Below are 17,218 nucleotides of genomic sequence, written 5' to 3' on the forward strand. Positions count from 1 at the left end.
TTCCTTCTGCAAGTGGTGCTCTTAAAAAATTATGTGTAACTATTTTGCAGTTCATCAGCTCATTGTTTGATGTCACTTTGATAGGAGTTCTGTGTTGGGACTTAATTTATGAGGTTATTTTGCAGTAAGTCATTGTAATTTCTTTTATCTAATTACTAGTTTAATGAAAGTGTAGCTTAATGCTGTTTTCAAGTGTTATCTTTCTTCCTAGCGTACAATAGCAGTACAGAACATCTGCACTACTAATTTGGTACAATAAGGAAAAATGCTATTTTAAAGGAAAAATCTATTCAGATATAGGTAGAACAGTATATTGGAAGTTTTTTCTCTTCTGTTGAAGCAATGGCACTTCTAAGGCGTCCCCATGGATTGGATACTAATATTTCCTCCTACTAGTTTTTGGGGCACAGATATTGTGAATGCTTCAAGCCTTGTTCACCCAAACTATGGCCATGGTTCTTCCTGTTGGGAAATTTAAGAGCTATCTTCTACCAAAGAAAATGTGAAATGGAGCTTCCTCTGTAGCCCTTGCTCTGCAGCAATTATCCAGGCATTTCTGAATGGAAAAGATTTTAGCACCCAGAGCCTCTTCAAGTAAAATCCCTTACCCTGGCTAATGGGAAATGAAGCTCTCTGAATTAGATCTTGGTGTTAAATGCACCCTCAGCTCCAAAGAAGTAATGCTTTTCTTTTTTTTTTTTTCAGAGTTACTCTGTTACTTCCCAGTATGGTCTCATATAGCACACAGTGCTAGCAAATTGTCTTCAGTTATATTAAAAGTCATTGGCTGCATGTATTTTATCATCACATAGAATTGTTCAGGAATGCTGGACTAACATTATTATGGGAATAAGGAAACTAGTGACATAAGCATGAGAGCTATCCTCACAGTAACTAGAAGCGTATGTCCTCTGTTGAGACTAAACATGTCCAGTGTTGTGGAATTCCAAAAATTAAATTATTGAAACTATTCCCTGAGTAGAGCAATGTTTGAAATAGCCCAACAGAATAGAGTTGTAGGATAAATATAACAAAAAGTCTGTCTGGAAAGCCCTGTGGATTTGATTTTTTTGATATACTAAGTAAGAGTTCATGTGTCCTGCAAAAGTCCATGAACACTTTGAATGGTGAATACTTGAATTATTCAGGCCTCAATATTGCTACATTGGTTTTAATTTGCTGTTTATGCATTACATCTTTACCTTAAATGTAACAGTGCTCTATTTTGACCCAAGAAGGAAATTGAGTTTGACTTACATTTTCTGCCTTTCTGAATCCTGCTAGTTTCTGATATGGTCAAATTCATGTTTCTGTGCCAGCACACACACTCTGAGTACAATCAGTCTTCCCTTTCAATCAGATAGATGTCTAGAACTGTGGTCTGGATTTAACCATCTCTTCAGTGCCTGGATTTCTTAAAATAATCTCTAACAGGCAGTTACTTTTTTTTTCCCCCCCCCAAAAGATGTCTTAATAAGGCAATCAGCTGGATGTTTAATCATTTCAAGGTTAAGAACATAGTGAGCTTTTTGTTTCAGTTTTACTTTGTCCTGTGAAACTTCTCATTGCCACCTGGTCTTAATACATTCAGTCAGTATCATTTGTCCGTTCATGCATACTTTTGGGAAGAAAGGAGTAAGGTTGAGTTTACCTGCATTTTGCAGGCATAATATACTAATTTTTACTAATAAATTGCTAACAAACTTACAAATGTTAGAAGTATTTTATGAAATTCTGCTTTGGCATTTTGTGAGCTTTCAAATTATTGTTTTCTGTGTAATTCAAAATGCTGCTCTCAGCAGATGATTGATCTGCTAGCTATCTGGAAGGAAGCATATTTGCAACTGCCTTATTTACTAATTTCTAAAAATCTTTAATCAGGAGGAAGGGCTTAGATATCTGACAGAGACAGCTTTACATAGAGGTATATCTAGTCAACCAGTTTTTAAAAGTGGTAATATTAATACTTTGTTGGTTAGGACTAGGTTACAAAATAAATTATGGATATATTTATGTTTCACTTTAGTGATTTTGTAAAATAACAGCAGTCCATTTTATAGAACTGAATGTCAACACTAAAGTAGTTGCTAACCTGTGGGGAAAGCATGTAAGGATAATGTAAGGAACTGAATGAACTGTCAGTTATATGAGCATTCTTTTGGGCCTAGGTATCCAAACTTTACATAAAACTGTAATTTCATTTGGTTAATATGAAACAGAGTAAGTTGTATGTAGTAAGCCTTGCTTGCTGTGACCATGGACATATACAAGTTTACAATGCCATGTAGTCACTTTAGCTGCTTTCATGCATTTTTCACCCTGATAAAAAAAAGAAAAAAAGATTCAATTCTGAAAGTCCCCAGTTATGTCAGTTTTGAGGTCTGTCTAAAATAGCAAGAAGAAAGTTAAGAAAACGCATAATGCTTAAGAAAAAAAGAATTTAAAAAAAAAATTGTGGGAATTTCTCAAAGTGCTTAGTACATTTCTAAATGGATTCATTTATTTATGTATATTATTCATTTATTGCCCTTTTTGGGGAAAAAATCCAATTTTAAATGTATGTTGTTTTTTAAAATGTTTTTAAAGATTATAAATATTTGTGAGATCACATTTTGGAAGAGATCACTGAATTCACTTTCCTTCTCATTTTGAGTTTTCTCCCTCTTAAAGAATTCTCAAGCTTTCATGCCTTCAGAAATTTCCTGTTGCAGGTAATATTAAAGAAATTATATGAAAAGCTCTATCCAGAGCTTTATCTTCTTTTTTTCCAAGTTGAAAATACATTGTTAGGAAACAGATGTAGTCTGTAGGAGAAAATAGAGGCAAAAATCCACCAAGTTCAACAAATCAAAGATTTATCAATGAACTTCAAGAGATAAATATAGTTGAAGGCCTTACACATCAGACACCTCCAGAAGGAAAAATAATAGTATGGGAACTGTAAGAATATGGTCAGGAAAACCTGGAATATTTAGACTGGTTTCATCTGATCTAACTCAGGCTGCCTAGGCAGTTATGAGTATGGTATGATGAAATCATTTGGGTAATGGAGGGAGATTATTTAGTTGTTTATTCCAGTGTATTGTTAGCTAGAATTATACAAGATTAATACATTTATGTCTTATTTTGCCTATGTCATTTTCACAGTGGCAACCATAGCTGAATCTCACCATTATTTTTCATACTTGATTTAACATTTACTCTCTGTGATGAAGATAAACAGAAAGGCAAGAAAAATACAAAGCCATTTAACCACTCCCAGCCACCCATGAAGCTTTATAAAATCCAGTAAGCAAATAGTTCACTTTGAATAAGTGGGAATGCAGCGGCTTGATGAAATGAAGGTAACAACACTGTGCCACTTCACAGGAAAGGAGCCACTTGTAGGAAAATAAGGGAGAAGGATGCCGTGCCTCCACTCCATTTAATAATGCCTACTGCTGCATGCATACTGAAATATGATCCAGCAATGGCTTTCCAGTTCTTTCTCTCCAGCTCTGTTCCAGAAATAGGTACGTTTTGGTTTTGTCTCAAGAAGAAGTAACAGTAATATTTGCAGAGGTGGATAAAAAGTTAGGATTTCAACAAAAGGAACATGAGATTTGCAGTTTGTTGTCAAAGTAGAGATTTGTAAAAAGACAGGACAGAGAAGGCAGAATTTTTAATGGAAGTTCTACAGAGCTTCAAGATAGTTAATTTTACCCAAAAAGTGCAATGTTTTTCCATGTTTCAGGTTGAAGATCTTCATTTCTTGAGTTAGTAACTGCATCTTACACACACACTACAAAAGAATTGCCCATAGCAAATGTAACATTTATCTTACTAATGATAGCTTTGAAATTCTTAGTAATCAACTATATTTAGCTACCTAGCTAAATGTTTTTATTTGAAGAATTGGAGAAGTATGCGTCGGGTAAGAAGAGAGAAGGTAATTTGCCATGACCTATTTTCATTCCATTCCAATTGAAATTGCACCATTTAGCTGAGTTCTAAAAACGGATGCCTGAAGCACTCTTGCATTAAATCATCTGTTAATGTCAGGACTAATTTATCTGGTCTACTGGCCTGTAGGTGTTGACACCCTTCCGCAAGGGAAACTGATGTTCTGTACCACTTTTATGTGCTACATAAAAGTGGTACTACACTTGTACACTACTTTGTAGTGGGACTACAAAAAGATCTGAAATTTTGGCAGTTGATTAGGAGAATGACTTAAGTTGAAAAACTAAGAAAACAGATGGAAATACACATCTTTGCTCTAAGCAGCTCTGATGTAGTCATCTCAAATTCAACCAAAGCCTTGATGTTTTGGCACAAGAGGTAAAAATGTATTGTTTTGCAGAAAAATGTAATAATTGTAAATTCTGTCCTGATGTAAAAGAAACATAACTTCTCTGAATTTCATAGTGTTACAGCAAAATTTGGCTTTTAAGCTTGTATCGCAGTTAAGTGCTTGTCTGATTTCCTTAGTCTGAAAACCTAAATAAGATAAAATGTTCTGAAAGCCAATCTAATGCTTCTCACTCTGTCCAATACCATGTGTATTGGATACAGTTGAGGTTTCAGAGCAAGGGAACTCTGCCTGCCTAGATGCTGTGGACTCTGGCTAAAAGCAGCTGAATGAAAGACATCAAACAGGGGCTTAACTGGTCTGTCACTACTGCGGCATGCCATGCATTTGCTGTTGAGCCTTGTTTGGTGTTTGGTACTGTTTCTCTAGCACTCTGTGTGCCAAATGCAGTCATTAGGAGATCTGAGATCTGTCAGCCATCTGTGCCTGGTATCTGTTCATCCTCAAATAGGAAAGATATCAGTACAGAGCTGCAATGGGGGATGGTGGCTCTAGGAGGTCTCTGGGGCTTGTCATTTGAGATACTGTGCGCCTTGCACAGCATTTACTGTCCAATCCTTCATCCTAACTAATGATTGAGTCTCTTAAGAATACTGTTTACAGTGCTTCTTGTGCAGGTTACTTATGTATATTATAAGAACAACCTCACTGTGTTCTAGTAATGTACAGGAATATGTAGAGATAAAATGGTTATTAGTCCTGGTTTCTGTAATTTGATTTGAGGAGCGGGCATTAACCAATCCAAATTTGTTCTCTTTCTCTTTTCTCCCTTATTCCAATTTTCCGTTTTTTTAGTATTTGAAATTCCAAATCTAGATGGTCCTGCTGTCGGATCTGAGTCTGCTTTGTTTAACCCAAATACAAAGACATAGTATAAAGTGACATTAATGAAGACTGAACTGGAGCCATAGTCACTCACAATCAGTTGGAGGGCATAAAATTAGGATAGGCCTAATAATGAACATAAACATAGTGGAGTATGTTCCCAAACTGCATACTCCTCTGTCAAATAAAAACACCAGAATAAGTCTTCATGTCTCTCTTCTGAACTGTGGGTCTGAACACAGGAATTGCTCAGACAGTAGCTCCAAATGTCCTGAGAACAGAGACCTCCTATGAAGTAAATTACTGAGTTCCCATGTGCCATTCAAAGAAGAAATAAAACGTAACAAAATGAAGCAAGTTATATTTGCTGCTGATAAATTGTGTTTGAGAGTAGTGGTCAGTTGGACTATGCTGTGTCTCCACTGGTTTGGGAAAGATTGTCTTCTTTCTGGGCTACCTTACTGAGTACAGAATGCCTCTCTAAAACACGTACAGTCTCTTAAAAGAGCAAGTTCTTTTATTTAAATCCATCAGTGTATGTAATATTGTTTGTTGTTTGACATAGCAGTTCCTTTTAAATAAACTTGCAAGATTTATTGCCACAGTGCAAACTCAAGCACTGAGGACTGATAGTTTAAATTGTCAGTGAATTCTATGGCCAATCAGTCTACGATGTGAAGTCTTGAGAACTATAGGAGAGTCCTAAAAAAACACGTTGCCCTGTGGAGACTCAAAAAGTCTGTGAATCTTCTGTGAGAATTTTTCCTCAGTTCTCATACTGGGAAATGTGTTATTTCAGAAAATTTAGAAGTGACAGAGGAATTTGACTATTCAGCTTTGAAGTTCTGAAGTATGTGAACATTTTTCCTTATTTGTGGGTATGACAAACTCTGAATACTCTGTTCTGTCTCTATATGTGAATATGCAGTTATAGGGCTATGGCACTGGACAGAAAAGAATGTTTAGAGGAATCAGAAGGGACAGGTTGAACTGAAACATAAATTAAATAACCAAGATAAATGATGCTGCAGGAGTTAAGATGACAAAGGCTACGTGTCTGTAGGGAAGAAACCATATCCTCAAGCAGCAACTTACCCTGAGTTGTTTATTCTTCCTTATTTTAAAATCTGGGTTCACAAAGAATCACAACCTTGAAGATCGTTTTACTGGGAGTACGATGCATCTGTTAAGACAGAAATAAGGCTATACAGGATGATTATGAAACCTGACAGAAATACACATGAGAAAGGCATTGCTTGTTTGATTTTATTCTTCTTGGGGTTTTTATTTGTTTTTGTTCTTTTTTTCTTGGATGTGGAGTCAGTTGACTTTTAGGTACAGCAGGTTTTGATCAATAACTGATTTCTTCATCTTATTTTGGAATAGGCAGTGTCCAGTGTGCTCTTCTCAGCAATGTTGGAAACTGCAGTTCATCTGTCTGAGCAACACTGAATCCCAAGAATCTAGAAAATGGATTTTTCTTCAGGATTTGTGTAACAGAAATTCCTCTTACTCTTGTTTCAAGCAAGGCATGGCCTACAACCTTAACTCCTCTGTTGAACTGTAACCACAGCAGTCCCCTTGTCAGGGTTCATCTGTAACTTTGGGAGATAAGAAACCTCTTAAAAGTGTATGTGAACAGAAATATAGGGGATATTCAGAAGATTCTTAGGAACTTCGCAACAAATCAAAAAGGAAACAAACAACTGAACCCTCTGTTGATGGACTTTGACAGATTTCATTTATCTATTGCCAGTTGCAAACTGTCAGTGGAGACTAACATATATCAGAATTTCAAATGCCATAGGTGATATTATTTCTCACTACTGTCTCATGTTCTCTCTCTCCGCTTGCAGACAGAAAGCAACCACAACAAAGGGCAGCATCTGTATTGCATTTTGCATGGGCATCACTGTCTAATTTTCTTCCATACTTGAATTTAACAGCGGGGAAAGATTGTCTGCTAGGAGGCTAATCTGGTCAGACTATGAGCAAAATGATGTAGCCTAAAATTCATAGGAGCAGTTAGACTTCTGTCTGTGTTGAGGTACCTACATGCCTTTCTAAATGTGACTCTGAATGCTTCTGATTCCCAGTTTCATATTGGAAACTGCAAATAATTTGAAATTAGATGGTATTCCACTACTTCATTAGGATATTGGGATGCAACTGCATACCATGAAAACATCTAAAACAGGGAGGTTAATAAGTGCCTCACAGAGAGCTGCTGTTGAAAGACAGTCTTGATATCTGAATCTCAGAGCATCCGTTCATTTCATGTTTTTCTTTAAGTATGCCCTATAAAAAGCAAAAAGTGAAAATGTTGTGATTTCTGTGTGTGAAACTTTTTCACATGGTAGAATATGTACCTTTACTAGAAAATAATGGAATTGTCTCTATAACTCTACAGTGATCAAAATTCCATATTGTTAAATATAAACAGTTTTATGGTAATAGTAGGAGATTTGCAAGGAAGGGGGATTCATTTACTTCTAAGAAATGTCTGACCTCTGCTACTTCATAATCCACTAGAGAGAGCTAAGGTCCACATAAGCTGGCTTTCTTTCTCTTTTACCTGGAAGGCATTATTTTTTCAATAAATACCAAAATCAAGTCAATATTTTTAGAGCTAGTTTAATTGCCACTTGAAATAGTCTAATCTTTGCTCTGAAGTTGTCTGATACTTTGTATCCAATGCCAGTTGGACAAAAATAATTAAGATGTATGTATTTGATAATTTAAGAGGAACATTTGAATGGGTTATATAAATAATAGACTAATCATAGAGTTGTCTAACCATTTAAAATAACATAAACCCTACTGCATATACTTTTATTTGAATTAATGTTGCTGTCAGAATTTATGAGAGATTTTTGAAAAAGGATTTCATTCTCACCTTATGGTTAATGCTCTCATAAATAATAATTTGTCAATTCTGTAAGACAATATGTACTATTAAGTTGTTCAGTGCACCTCTTTGCAATAGAGGTGCAAATTTAATATTCTGTGTAATTGCTCAGAATAAAACTGCAACTTTCCAGTCTCATTTTCAGAACTGCCAAATCATACTCTAACTCTCTAACTTTTTTTTTTTTTTTTTTTTTTTTTTTTTTTTTTGATTTTTTTTTTTTTTTTTTTTTTTCCTAAAGAGAATAAATGGCATTTAATGTTATGTAGAACAGACCTGGGACTTTTCTTTTATATGCAGTCTTTTTCTGCATAAAGTATTGTGTGAGTACGTCATTGATAACTGACCAACAAACAGTAAAAATACAAACAACGTTAAAAGAAACAAACAAACAAAAAAATTCATGTTTTGCCCCCAAAACCAATCTGATATATTAAAGGTCTATTAGGAGTTGTATTCTAAGTTGAACACGATGACTCCTGTTTGTTATTTTGCAGTTTGACTCTATCTCCTTGCACAGAACTTTTATTCTTTTCTACTCCTGTGTAAAGCTACTTTAAGTTTGTATGAGTGAGAGGGAAGATACATATCTAGTGGAATATTTGAGATGAAAGTTTATATTTATCTTTAATTACAGTTTGAAATTTGTTTTATGTGATCTTGTATATACAAACCAAAATATCCAGAGAGCAAACAATGGGGAACTGTACCGTCTTTGTATGTATTTGTGCCTGTATCACATTGGCGACAGTCAAGGCTGCTCTCTACTTTAAAACTGACACAGCTATATTTGTTGGGCTCCAGTAGCACTCATTAAAATGTCTGTGACAGCCTGGCATCAGTAGAATATTGACATGGAAGCAGCCACTTCTTTTCATCTGCTGTCACTGTCACCTGCTCTGTAGTCTTCAGGCTGAGCTTCTCAGACTCTGTGTAGGGTATTTTTTTTCTCCCTCTGGACAGGAAAGTAGGGCCTCTGCATGTGTTTAACCCCACATTTTTGCAGGATACTATTATTTCTGCTTTAATTGACGGCAGTTTTACAGGAGAGTGTGTCCCAGATGTGATTACTCCTAAATGAAAGAGCACCAGTGTTGGACTTGAATGTTTCCCATCCAATTACCAGCTGCCCCTTCATTTTATTTTGGAAGATTTTTCACTTGAGTGTGGGGTTTCCAAATGAGTCTGGTAATCCTGGATTTTTTCCGTTGTTTTTACAGGTGACCTGTAACTGTTTCACCATCAGTAATGGAGAGATGCAGGATGTTGGTGTTGGCCTATATCCCAGGTACCATGGACACTGTTTCATTCACAGGCAAAATCTATGTTAGGTTTTTCTTTTTTCCCTCTTTTCCGAGGTAGCTATAAGCACCATCAAAGCAGGTAACATGTTTAAACAAGAAACTGGCAAATGCAAATAAATTAGAAGAGAATAGAAAGCAGTCATCAAATTGAAAGCATTCTTAGAAGGTTCTGATTACACAGTTAAATAGGATGTGTCTTCATACCTTATTTTTATGGAGATTGTAGTCATTTTTAAGTAACAATAAATGCTAACATTATAAACATGTTACTAAGGCTTCCTAAATAATTGAAAGGAAATATGTTCTGTGCTGCTTTGAAGGATACATATTTTGCAACCAAGAGCCTTCTAAATTGGCAATTAAAAGAAAAAGATTGAATGTGTTTATTAGTTAATTACCATACCTAAGAAAGTAAGGCAAAAAGGTAAACCCCTTGAAAAATGGGTATTCAGATTCTTGTTTGTATTAGTTAATAAATATGTAACAGGTAAGGCTTTGCCTTCATAGAATTCTGTTACTGTAACTATCAGTGGTGAACATGAATAACTGAACATTTTACCTTACTATATTAATTTATTTGTGTGAATCTAGGGTTGATTTGTATTGTCAGAATCTAAAGGGGCCTGTTGCTATTGTTTCTTTCTCTACTAATGTCATATGTGCAAGATTTGACTAACGGCACGATCTTGAGGCCTGCTTCGTGATAAAAATAGGAGAAGAACTGCTATGAGGACAGAGAAATTAATGTTATGAAAAGCACAGGACAGTCATCTGATTTCAGAGGGAAATGGAAACAAATCTTTTCATATACTTTGGGGAAAATGAACCTTATTTTGGAGCATTATTATTAGTTAAAAGCTTTCTAAAAAGCTTCTGCCTGGTAAGGAAGTTGCAGTGTTCTTTAATGGTGCCTTGCAAAAGGGTGCTAAAGTTTTTTTTTTCCAGTTTAATTCAGAGCAGATGTAATTTTGCTGTTTCAAATCACTATGAGTTGGGAAAATTGTGAATTTAAGTCCGCATCCTCCACACGTGTGCCCCGGTGGCGCAGTGGTAGCAATGCCGCCTTGCAACACCAGGGCCCGGGGTTCGAATCCCCCGTGTGGCGCAAGTGGTAGAAGTGCCGCTCTGCAGCACATAGGCTCGAATCCCGGGAGTTGGACTCGATGATCTCTAAGGTCCCTTCCAACCCGCACGAGACTATTACTTATTACTTATTACTTATAGTTCCCAAATCCTTGGCAAGTGCCCTTCCATCCAGAGTTTAAGGAAGGCAGATTCAGACATGGCTTCTGTTTGAAGATAGACATTGGTAAACAATAACTTTTCTCCCCTAACCAAGAGCAGCTCATCTACCAGGGATTTTATTTATTGATAACTTAATTGCTTGATATTTAAGATGTAATATAGTTAGCTACTTCCAAATTATGTCCACAGTAATGACAGTATATTAAAGTTTTTTTTTCTTTCTCTCCCTTTACCACCTCTCACAGCATGTCTTTGCTGAATCACAGCTGTGACCCAAACTGTGTGATCGTTTTTGAAGGATACCAGCTTTTACTTCGCTCCGTCCGAGAGATCCAGATTGGCGAAGAGGTAATTAACTTGTCCTCTCTTCCATCACAGACACCTGCAACAATGACATCTCCCTAAATAAATTCCAGACTGCAGGGCCACCAGCTTAATATTTTGATGATATATTGGTGCCAATTTTTAGCACGTAGCTATCAGGGAGAAAATGATTAATAGAATCATCTCTTCACACTGCCTGGGCCCCATAATCATTACTTCCCATAAATCACTAGCAGTCTTGATAAATTCTTGTTTCTCCTTTCCTCCTCTAGGCACTTCATTTTGTTTGTGTTTGAATGTCTTTACCCTGATGGAAACACTTAGAATATTTGAGTGGAATGTAGTGTTCACCAAATCGTTGCAACAATAAGCATTTGTCAGGCTGCAGCTATGCTATAGTAGTAAACCTGTAATTGGCAGCAAAAGTAGCAATGCCAGGTTTGTTTTCTTGACATTTCAGTGGGAAAAACTTCAAAATACTTCTCACAAGAGATTTCAGATTCCAAATTATTCACAGCTTTGTTTTTAAGACAGCATTTGTTTTTATTTTGAAAGCAATTCATTTGTGGCTAAATAAGAATTTAGATGTAAATGTTTGTCAGAGAAACGCAGTGCAGAATTTGTTTAGTAAAGCCTGCGAAGAGGAAATATATAAGTAAATTGCTATGTAACAATGACCTATGCAGTTCTAGCCCTTAGTTATTTTATAATCATGACCTCTAGTAAATACGGTTTGCATCAGTGCTTTGATGACTAGGAAGTTCAAGGACTTACATATTATAATTGGGGAGCAGTATCTCTTCCTCCCTATAAATAGTTGTTGATCTTTTTGTTTTAATCCATCCGTTCTCTATGATCAAAATATGTAAATGGTGAAATTTATGTTTAGGCAAAATACTGTAGAGAGCTAACACCAAGCTTTTGCTTGCTTACTTTTTCTGATGAGAAATTTTATAGGATGCAATATATTTTCACGGAGCCGGTGAGTGTAGCCATTACTTTGTCTGGCAATCTTGTTCAAGCCAAGTTATATGTACTTATAAACACTATTCATTTATCTTGACTTACTGATTCACAAAGATGGGTTATGTATTTAAAAATACAAACAGGCTGTAGTGTCTCCCCAGGGTGTTAGTATGTTAGTATATGTTAGTATATTTGTGCCTCAGTCATACTTTAGAGGATTGATGCTATACACAATAATTATACTGATCACCACTGAGAAAATGGATGCAAGAACCTAAAAAAAAAAAATAAATTCCTGATGGAAGTTGTTCCATTTCTTTTTTGGTCTTGTGTCTGGACAGATGTTGGCCTTGTATGTTTTTCACATGAGGACAGGTATCATTTAATGGGTTTTAATTTAATTTTTGTGCGGCATTCGAATTTATTCAGGGTCAAAAAATAGGCAGTAGGAAGTTAGGACTCATAAGGCAGAAGAAAATTTTGTCTTGAATCCCTATAAAATAAAGGTGCTAAATATGATGGTGTTGTGTATTTGGAAAACCAATTGCTTATAAAATCACATGCAGAAATTCTAGCCTCTTTGGTCCTCTTTTGTGGCAAAGGCATTGTTAACAGTCTCGAAACACTAAGAAATCACGAGTCACAACTATTAGTTTTTATAGGAATTTAAACGTGTGATTCATGTATAATCACTGCAGATTAGAGCTGAAGCTCTAATAAAGCAAAATATGCTGCTGCAGGGATCATCATAAACACCGAGAGCTGTCAAGATGGAGAATCGTCTGTTCCTTGCGTTTTGCTTTGCAAGATAGAAGTTCAGATTAAACATTGGGTATATTGTTTGGATTTTGTACTACAGTTCTATTAAATTGCATACTTTTTGAAGGCAGAAAGTTCCCATTGGCTTCCACCAGTAATTTTTTATCTTTTTTATTTTTGTTGTTGTTGTTGTTAATTATTATGTCTAGTTGGTAATTTACAGACAAACGTAAATTAATTTTGCCTACTCTCCCATCAGAAGTTGCATAGCTGTGGTTAGTTTAGTGTGTAGCTCAAATCAATTAGTCGTACTCAAGAGACAGGATGTATGAGATGTATGAGTTCTGCTCCAAAATGTGTGCATTGCTTCATGTCTACTTCAGAGTACAGCTAGAGCAAATTTGTATATTTTCTGCTGAAAGCCACATAACATGCAGTCCTCTTAAGTTTTAGAAGCATATAAATAAAATTTGTAAGTTCATATGACCAGCGGTAAATATCTTCTTGATGGATTTTCAACAAAGATGTGTAAGATTTTCCTGGAATTCGAAGTCATGTTGATCATAAATGCCAAAAGAGAAAAGTCACAGCCTGCTCGTGACCTACGTAGCTCTGTCTCAGGAACAGATGTTTCTACACAACCCTAAGACCTTGAGACTTGTTGCAAAACCAAGATGACTTACTTCTTTTTCCCCTGCCATTTGCATTAATTACAATTCAGTTTAAATTCTTACAGAATCCTCTGTCTAAAAATTCTGTAGCTTATACAAAACAAAAACAACAACAGAAGAACCATAAATTAAGACCACTGCAACATGGCAGTATGGGAATCACAGAATCACCCAGGTTGGAAAAGACCTCAAAGATCATCAAGTCCAACCACAGCCTAACCATAGTACCTGTATGGGAAATTGGTAATCACAGCCTGAACCTCTGATTAATCAGCTGAGGCAAGATTTTGGTCAGCTGTGGGAACACAGGTGAGAGTAATTTAGCTGTGCTCCTGGAAGGGGTGGAGCCTGACTCCACCCCCTTTAGACCTCATTTAAGGGCTGACCACCACTGAAGCAGCATCTCTTTGAGATTGCTTCTTGGTGGAGATTGCTTCTTGGTGGAGATTGCTTCAGCATTTTCCAGAAGACTGAAGGCCTCTATTGGGTGAGTCTTTCCTTTAAATAACTTTTTGGATACTTATTACCACCTCTCTTGTACCATCTTTCCATTATTGTCACTATACATCGCTGTACAGCACCGTAACTCTAACAACCCTCTGCTAAATCATATCCCTGAGCGCCACATCAGAACGGCTCTTAAACACAACCAGAGATGGCAATTTAACCACCTCCCTGGGGAGCCTATTCCAGTACTTGACTACCCTTTATGTAAAAAAGTGTTTCCTAACATCCAACCTAAATTTACCTTGGTGCAACTTGAGGCGATTTGCCCTCGTCCTATCACTTGTCATCAGTGAGAAGATACTTGCCCCACTGTCACTGTAAGCACCTTTCAGATACTAGAAGAGAGCAATAAGGTCTCCCCTCAGCCTTCTTTTCTCCAGACTAAACAGCCCCAGCTTTCTTAGCCTCTCCTCATAGGGATGATTTTCCAAGCCCTTCACAAACCTCACTGCCCTTCTCTGGACCTGCTCCAGTACCTCCATGTCTTTCCTGTGCTGAGGTGCCCAAAACTGAATGCAGTTCTTGAGGTGAGGCCTCACCAATGCTGAGTACAGGGGCAGGATGACTTCTCTAGTCCTGTTCACCACACCATTCCTGATACAAGCCAGGATGCCATTGGCCCTTTTGGCTGCCTGGGCAGACTGCTGGCTCATATTCAGCCAGTGGCCCAAGCACTGACTCCTGGGGCATGCTGCTTGTGACCAGCCACCAACTGGATTCTACTCCATTGACCACAACTCTCTGGGCCCGGCCATCCAGCCAGCTCTTCACCCAGCAGAGCGTGCGCCCATCCAAACCACAGGCAGCCAGCTTCTCTACCAGAATGTTATGGGGGACAGTGTCAAAGGCCTTACTGAAGTCCAGGTAGACCACGTTGACAACCTTACCTTAATCTACCAAGTGGGTCACCTTGTCATAGAATGAAATCAGGTTTGTCAGGCAGGATCTACCATTCATATACCCATGCTGACTAGGCCTGATCCCCTGGCTGACCTTTAGTTGATCCGTGGTGGTTCCTGAGATTATCCTTTCCATAACCTTCCTGGACATCAAGGTGCGACTGATGGGCCTGTATCTGCCAGGATCATCTTTCCGACCCTTTTTGAAGATGGGCGTCACATTTGCCAGCCTCCAATCCACCGGGACATTCCCAGTCAGCCAAGACTGCCGAAAAATTATGGAGAGTGGTTTGGCAACCACATCCGCCAACTCCCTCAGCACTCTAGGGTGCAATCCATCCGGTCCCATGGACTTGTAAACATCCAGCTTTTGAAGCAGGTCCAGAACCATCTCATCATGGATCATGCAGGGCTTGTTCTGTTCCCCCTCCCCATCTACCAGTGCAGGGGGCTGTGTTCCCAGGGAGTTACAAGTTTTACTATTGAAGACTGAGGCAAAGAAGGTATTAAGTACCTCAGCCTTATCCTGATCCTTGGTGACCAAGTTGCCCTCAGCATCCAACAAGGGATGGAGATTTTCCCTAGCCTTCCTCTTGCTGTTGATGTGTTTATAAAAATATTTACTGTTCTCCTTAACCTTAGCAGCCAAGCTCAGTTCTAGATGAGCCTTGGCTTTCCTTATTTTCTCCCTGCACAGCTTCACTACATACCTGTAATCCTCATAAGTAGCTTGCCCTCTCTTCCAGAGACCATAAACTTTCTTTTTGTTCTTGAGATCTAGCCAAAGATCTCTGTTCAGCCAGCCCGGCCTCCTTGCCCATCAGCTCGTCTTTTGTGATTTTGGGATGGTCAGCTCCTGCACCTTTAGAATAATTTCCTTAAAGTATTCCCAGCCTTCCTGGGCTCCCATGCTCTTCAAAGTTACCCAGCAAAGAACCCTCTCAACCATGGTCCTAAAGACGTTGAAGTCCGCCCTCCAGAAGTCCAAGGTGGCAATTCTGCTGACTCCCTTCTGTGGTTCAACAAGGATCGAGAAATCTAGCATCTCATGATCACTTTGTCCCAGACAGCCTCCAACCTTTACATCCCCCACCAGACCTTCTCTGTTAACAAACAGCAGGTCCAGAATTTTGCTTCCCCTCGTTGGCTCCTTCACCAGCTGTGTCAGGAAGTTATCTCCCACACACTCTAGGAACCTCTGAGACTGTTCCCTATCTGCTGTATTGTAATTCCAGCAGATGTCTGGGAAGTTGAAACCCCCCACCAGAATGAGGGGGAGTGATGAGGGAAAATCTTGTCCACGTCATTTGGTGGATGAGCAATGTGAGAAACTATCCACCATACCAATGGTTAAAAAGTTTCTCTGTCAGAGCAAGAAGTATGGCTTAGACTGTGCTGCATTTCCAAGGAGAAGGTCATGAGAGTCAATAGGTCTTAAGGCTGTTAAGCAATTCCCTGCCTTCTTAAATGCTATTTAATGTGTACTCTTCAGCTTGGGGAAAAAGATTTACTACATTCTTCATAATCATTGCAATAAAGAGGCAAGCTTTGGTCAGCTGAAATAATGTTTTAATTAATGCCACACATCCCACATGCAAATACCACTAAGGCAACCTTTGATAAGTGGGCGTATATCGTGAATATGTACATGTTAAATGAGGCTTGCATCTAATGAAGAGATTTCTTCATTTAATCCAAAATTTAAGCAAGTGTAGGAATGAGACCTGAATGCAGATTTTTTATGTTTAAACAGTTAAATGATTAGTGTAGACTTAGTCACCGTTAGGTTGGTCATGTTTCTAAATATTCTAACTGTATTTTCAGTCTGCCAGCTACAAACATTCTTTTCATTTATGGCAGGATTGGGAATTTGGACTTGGGCTTCCAATGACAAGAGAAACCTTAAATCATTAAAACGTTAGAAGAAGATACAACGTGATGTGGCTTTTTGTCCTCCTCCCTCTGTCAGATGTTCTAATCCAGAGCAGGTTGTTAAGTGATGTTCCTATCAACTTCTCTTCAGTAGCCTTCAAGACAAGAAATTACTGGTTTCAAACTTATTCCTGCTTTCCGCCTTTCTGCAACACACATGGCAACAACAACAACAAAGCCTACAGCTTGACTGGAAACTGCCTTGTAGGAAAGAAGAGACAGGTCTTTCTTACCACACCAGGGAAGATACAGAGGAGGACCCTCTAGAGGAAGAAATGAAGACATATCCTCAGTGGGGTCACTAAAGTTGTTTGAGAAGCCAGAGTAGGAGAACAAGAACTGTACATTTGAGATAGTAACAGTTAGTGATTAAATGTGGGCAAAATGTGTAAGATACATGCAGGGGATGGAGAAGGGCACATCTGAGACTGACTGGATGACTTAAGACAGTCATTTGTGCCAATAAGTGCTATGTAGGGAGCTAGAACCAAGGGCTGGAAACCAAGATTAGATTGCTAGGTGTGAAG

General features: G+C 38.0%; 1 protein-coding gene across 2 annotated transcripts in view; it reads left to right on the forward strand.

The window, feature by feature from the left end:
* SMYD3 (SET and MYND domain containing 3) overlaps positions 1-17,218 on the forward strand; it is a 327,921-nt gene that overhangs the window by 247,486 nt on the left and 63,217 nt on the right. For both annotated transcript variants that reach the window (XM_015857596.2, XM_032443560.1), the window contains 2 exons: positions 9,305-9,372; positions 10,879-10,981. In XM_015857596.2, coding sequence (XP_015713082.1) covers positions 9,305-9,372; positions 10,879-10,981 — 171 coding nt within the window. The remainder of the gene's footprint in view (positions 1-9,304; positions 9,373-10,878; positions 10,982-17,218) is intronic.

This window comes from Coturnix japonica, chromosome 3, assembly GCF_001577835.2.
Source record: "Coturnix japonica isolate 7356 chromosome 3, Coturnix japonica 2.1, whole genome shotgun sequence".
Taxonomy (NCBI): domain Eukaryota; kingdom Metazoa; phylum Chordata; class Aves; order Galliformes; family Phasianidae; genus Coturnix; species Coturnix japonica.